The 5,605-nt window shown below is 37.4% G+C and overlaps 1 protein-coding gene across 1 annotated transcript; it reads left to right on the top strand.

The window, feature by feature from the left end:
* Positions 1 to 258: 258 nt before the first annotated feature.
* Positions 259 to 3,518, top strand: LOC123896136 (protein FAR1-RELATED SEQUENCE 5-like). Its single transcript, XM_045946566.1, has 2 exons — positions 259 to 860; positions 2,096 to 3,518. The coding sequence occupies exons 1-2, from the start codon at positions 259 to 261 to the stop codon at positions 3,516 to 3,518; spliced, it is 2,025 nt and encodes a 674-aa protein (XP_045802522.1).
* The last annotated feature ends 2,087 nt before the right edge of the window (positions 3,519 to 5,605 follow it).

The following is a 5,605-nucleotide window of genomic DNA, read 5'->3' on the forward strand; positions in this document are numbered from 1 at the left end:
GTCCGATTAGCTCAATTGGTGTTGAGTGCTAATCTCGTGTTAGGCTATTGGTGTAGTTTAACATTGCTTATTTCCTTGCTGTTTTCGCTAAAACCCAACAAACAAACACCTAAAACACTTAATAGAATTCGACTAATAAGGGTGGTACCTAGTACCTTCGTTATTGGTTGTTTGCTTCCGTTACCACACCCTGATTCGTATCAAAATGCAGAGCAATTAGTCATAATTGATGGTGAGGAGGATGTTGTAAAGATTGATATGTTTAACTTGCACAATGAAGACGTTTCTAAGTTGCGATTTGGTAATTTGGAAGTTGCATACAAATTTTACTGTTGGTTTGCAAAGATGAACGGTTTTGCTGTTCGCAAAGGGCAAGATGTTAGAAATAAAGATGGAGTTCTTGTTCAAAAAACATTCGTTTGTAACCTAGAAGGCTACAGGAAAGACCGTCGCGATTTAACTGAAGTGACGCGCAAGCGTGGTCCGAAACACGAAACCAGGTGTGGTTGCAGTGCAAGACTTCGAGTGCATATTGATATAATTTCGGGTCTCTGGTACATTACTATTTTCAGTTTTGAGCACAATCATTATATGTTGACGGAGAAGCACTGTGGGCTATTGGCAGCACATAGGAAACTTACAAAATCAGATCAGATTCAAATTAAGAACTATGGTCAAGCTGGGATAAAGGTTGCTCAAATGATCGGTGCGTTTGCCAATGCTGCGGGAGGGTATGATAAGGTAGGGTTTTTGAAGAAGGATTTGCACAATCAAATTCAAAGACAAAGAAAAGAAACGTCTTCTGATGCTAAAGGTGCTGTTAAGTACCTTCTAGGTCTTAGGACTAAAGATCCATTGATGTTCGTTGCACACACGGTCGATGCTTGTGGTAGGTTGCAAAGCTTATTTTGGTGTGTGTTGGAACAAAATTGATTTAAAGATGTTAGCCCCTAAATCTATAAAGGTTTTGATGATAACAAAGTATTAATAAACAATTGGAAGGACTAAAAATTTATTTTAAGTGTGCAGATATAAGCATCAGATAAGCTCTGAGTGAAGCTCAGAGGATGTGAATTCAGAAGTTCACAAGCGCTCAGAAGATTTGGACTTCAGAAGTTACAACCTTCAGAGGATGAAGTCTTCAGAACTTCTTGAGTGACTAAAGCCTCATCAACCTCTGAAGATCTTTTTGATATCTGTGAAGATTCCCTTTGCAAGTCAACTCTTCTACCAATGAAGAAAAGGACCTCTCAAGCCTGATTAGTTCAGCTACTCTCGTTTTGTCTGTCCTCACTTGAGAACGTGGGTCTTCAGAATTGTTAGCTGAATAAGGAAAGTCCACTCTGCAGTAGTCAAAGTATCTGAAACTTTTACTCAGTTTAGATACAAACAAACTGCATCAAGACAGACTGCTTGAAGACAAAAGATTATCAACTCCAACGGTTCTTTTTACAACGACTCTTTTCTAGTCATATATATACTAGAAGAATCAGCTACAATATATACAATTATTAAGGATTGAACGTGCGCTGAACAAACTCTGAATTCTGTGTATACAAGCTCTGAACCTCTTATCAAGTGTTTTTGCACTTTAGTCAAATACTCTATACTATTTGTATTTGCTCTCTTTAGGTTCATCTAAGAGCATTTGTATATTTTCATATACTTTACTATTACTTGAGGAAACTTAAGCTTGTGTGCTTAAGTGTGAAGTCTTAAGCTTGTGTGCTTGAGCATTGTTGAGAAGTCTCTTGCTTGTGTGCTTGAGCAGGTGTAATCTTGTGTGATTATAGTGAAATCCCTTGGAAGTGCAAGGGGACTGGACTACTCTCGTTTTGTGAGAGGAACCAGTATAAATTGCTTGTGTGTGATCTCTCTCTCTCTCTCTTAACTTGTTTATTGTGTTATTTATCCGCTGCCGTTATAGTTTTGTTAAGAACTTGAAAAAGTTTTAAACTTGACTAAAACACAATTCAACCCCCCCCCCCCTTCTTGTGTTTTCACACCTTCAGTGTGATGGAGAAAGCCAAAAGAATTATGAGGTTTTTGGTGATGTGTTGGCATTCGATGCTACATATAACAAAAATAAATACAGGTGCCCGTTTGTTGTATTTTCCGGTGTCAACCACCATAATCAGACAATTATCTTTGCCACTGCTGCAGTTTCTAATGAGGTTGAAGGCACATATGTGTGGTTGTTGGAGCAATTTTTGCTTGCGATGAAAGGCAAGGCCCCTGTTTCTGTAATAACAGACGGTGATGTAGCTATGAGGAATGCAATAAGGAGAGTATGTCCTAATAGTTATCATAGGTTATGTGCTTGGCATCTTCTTCGAAATGCCATGTCTAACATTGGTAACCTAGAGTTCATTCCATACTTGAAAAAATGCATGCTTGGCGATAACGATGTTTGGAAATTTGAGAAACTGTGGAATGAAATGATAGATAAGTTTGGGCTTCAAGACAACAGTTGGATCAAAGAATTGTACCAGAAAAAGAAGATGTGGTCAACAGCCCATATTAGGGGGCATTTTTTTGCAGGAATACGAACGACGTCGCGGTGTGAAGCATTTCACAGTCACATGGGTCAGTTTGTCCACTCAAAGATGAATATGACTGATTTTGTGAAGCAGTTTAATAGATGTGTATGTTATTTTCGCTTCAGGGAGGTGGAGGCGGATTTTCATTCACAATATGGAAATGCTGTCTTGCAGACCCCTCTAAGGTCACTCGAGAGGTCTGCATCAAAACAATTCACACATGAGATTTTCTGCTTGGTACGTTCTGTACTAAAAAAGGTTTCCCTGATATCATTATGTGACACTCAAGAGATGGCATCCTTTTCAATTTATTCTGTGACGAAGTATCAAGACGAAGGACATGTTTGCCGTGTATCTCACAGTCCATCAAACAATGAATTTAAATGTTCTTGTCTTAGAATGGAATCAATTGGAATTCCTTGTGAACACATCGTGGCAATTATGGTATATCTTGATACTGTTGAATTCCCGACTAATCTTGTGTTGAATCGATGGTCTAAATTTGCAAAGGACTCAATTCGTGGTAATGTTAACGATGGTTCACATTACTGGGATTCACATTTGGTTGCGAGACATGCCAATTTGGTGCATCTTAGCAAGGAAGTTTCCGATTTGGCTTACAAGGATGTTGATGATTATAAAAACTATTTGGATTATCTAACCAATGAAATCACGAGGCTTAAATCGAAGTACGTTGGTGATAACGGTCCTGTGAATTTAAATGGTCCGGTCGAAGTTGATAACATATTGAACCCTTCCTGTGCAAGAAGCAAAGGCGGTGGACCCAGTTCCAACAACACTACAGCTGGGAGAAGCAGGCGTCCAGGAACATGTGGCGGATGCTCCCAAGTTGGACACAACATAAGATCTTGTCCTAACCTGGCTGAAGATGGAGAATTTCCTGCAGCCAGTTCTGTTCAATCAATGTCTGTACGGTTAAGCGGTAACAATTACGAAGGCTACGTCAACACCAGATAGGAGCTCTCTGGATGCAATCTTGTAGGTAATGTGTGTAACTACTATTCCGTGTTGGGTTACCATTTTGTTATTTATAATTGTTCCTTCCTGTTTGTTAGCACTTGCCGGTTGTTATACATTAGTGTAATTTGTTACCGTGCCGATGCACGGGATTAATTAACAATACTAGTTAGTTAATGAATTTCAACATGCTTATTCGACCGGTAGTAAGAATGATTAATTTTTGTTAGAAATCATTAAAAATTCATAGTTGTTACAGACACATTATGCATAACCATAAATAAATAAACTTCCAAATAAGACCAACTAATTATAAGTTAACAAACACAATGGCCCTATGTCAGATTTCATAACAAAGGCATAAAGATGAGATTAATCATCAACAGAGTATATCATAACTTGTACTTCTCTTGAGTGGAGGTCTTGTACATAATCATACATATCATGCCCAACATATTGGTATATCCTTTAGGTTCTTTTTGGGGGTCGCCTTTTTTGGGATCACTTAGTTATAAAATCCTATCCAAACTTGAAAAAGTACTAATACAAATCATTAATAATAAATCATAACTACTACAGTTGCACGACCTAAAAAAGTACTAATACGATAAGATAATCGTCAATATTTAATCATTAATACCAATCAAACAAAACCACGTCTACGATATTCACCGCAATCATGCGAATCTGCCAAATCCATCTCAACAACCTTAATATCAAAGACAATCTTAAATTCCTTTCCTCCAGATCGCTGTCCGATTCTAACGCAATTTTCAAAAATATACGGTGAAACATAATTAGCTAAATCATTACTTATGGGTAAATTTGCCAACCTTTGAAACAAACCGACAGAAAATAATTGCACATTTTTAGTGACAACGAAAAGAGGAAGGCCGAACTTGTATTTATATATTGGGGATACAATAAAATCACTTTCAGTTGGTATAGGTTGGAGTCCAGACAGAGGTTGAACATAAAGTTTATAGAACCCTTGAACATGAAGCTCTATTGTTACTAATTTTTCATGAAAGCATTTGTCTGATACTGGTATAGTGGTTTCTGCCATCATTGTGTGGGTATAGGTTTTGCTAGGGATTTTAAGCTTCGATAGATCTAAACGATGAAGTGGATTTGGGTTTGGGGAGTTATTTGAGCTAGATGCCATTGATTGAAACTGAAAATGATAATAAAACCAACCTGGCTATTTTTCACAAGTTTGTTTCTTGCGTATCATCTCAAGTGTGGATAGGAAGCCATTTTATAGGTAATATAAACCAATATTTACTGTTGTTACATCCTGTAGCTGTACAGTTAAAATATGTGTTGGAAATATGTAGTATACTTATTATTTTCTCGAAAAGGAACTAAATCAGGAGACAGGGAATCTTACTATTAGCCATATGTAGTATACAAAAACCTCATAAAATGTGACAATTCATTTCCTGACAAGATTCCCGTTAATACCCTTTTAGTTGTATTAGATTTAATGAATGTAATATATTCTGGCTATGCATCAATATGGAAAGGAAATTTTAAATTGTTTATATATTAGCTCACACAAAATAATGGGCCTATAAAAGTGTTAGTGGCCCATCCAAAAACTCACCCATACCAGGTCTACATCCACACCCAAAATAATGGGTCTCAAAAATTAATGCTAGTACCATTAAACATGAAGTGCCCATCATACTATATATATAGTGCACACAAAATAATGGGCCTATAAAAGTCTTAGTGGCCCATCCAAAAACTCACCCATACCAGGTCTACATCCACATCCAAACTAATGGGTCTCAAAAATTAATGCTAGTACCATACATGAAGTGCCCATCATACTATATATATAGTGCACACAAAATAATGGGCCTATAAAAGTCTTAGTGGCCCATCCAAAATAATGCTAGTACCATTAAACATGAAGTGCCCTTCAAAATACCATACATAATTACTTTTGCTTCCCACATACCCCTCGTCCTCGTCACTGATCATCTTCTGCAGTTACTTGATGCCAATACATCCTCGCCCGTTGTATCAAACTGTTGCTAACCTCATTGTGGTTGCCAAGCAAGACTCTCATTGTCACAATC

Source organism: Trifolium pratense, linkage group LG7 (genome assembly GCF_020283565.1).
Source record: "Trifolium pratense cultivar HEN17-A07 linkage group LG7, ARS_RC_1.1, whole genome shotgun sequence".
NCBI classification, from domain to species: domain Eukaryota; kingdom Viridiplantae; phylum Streptophyta; class Magnoliopsida; order Fabales; family Fabaceae; genus Trifolium; species Trifolium pratense.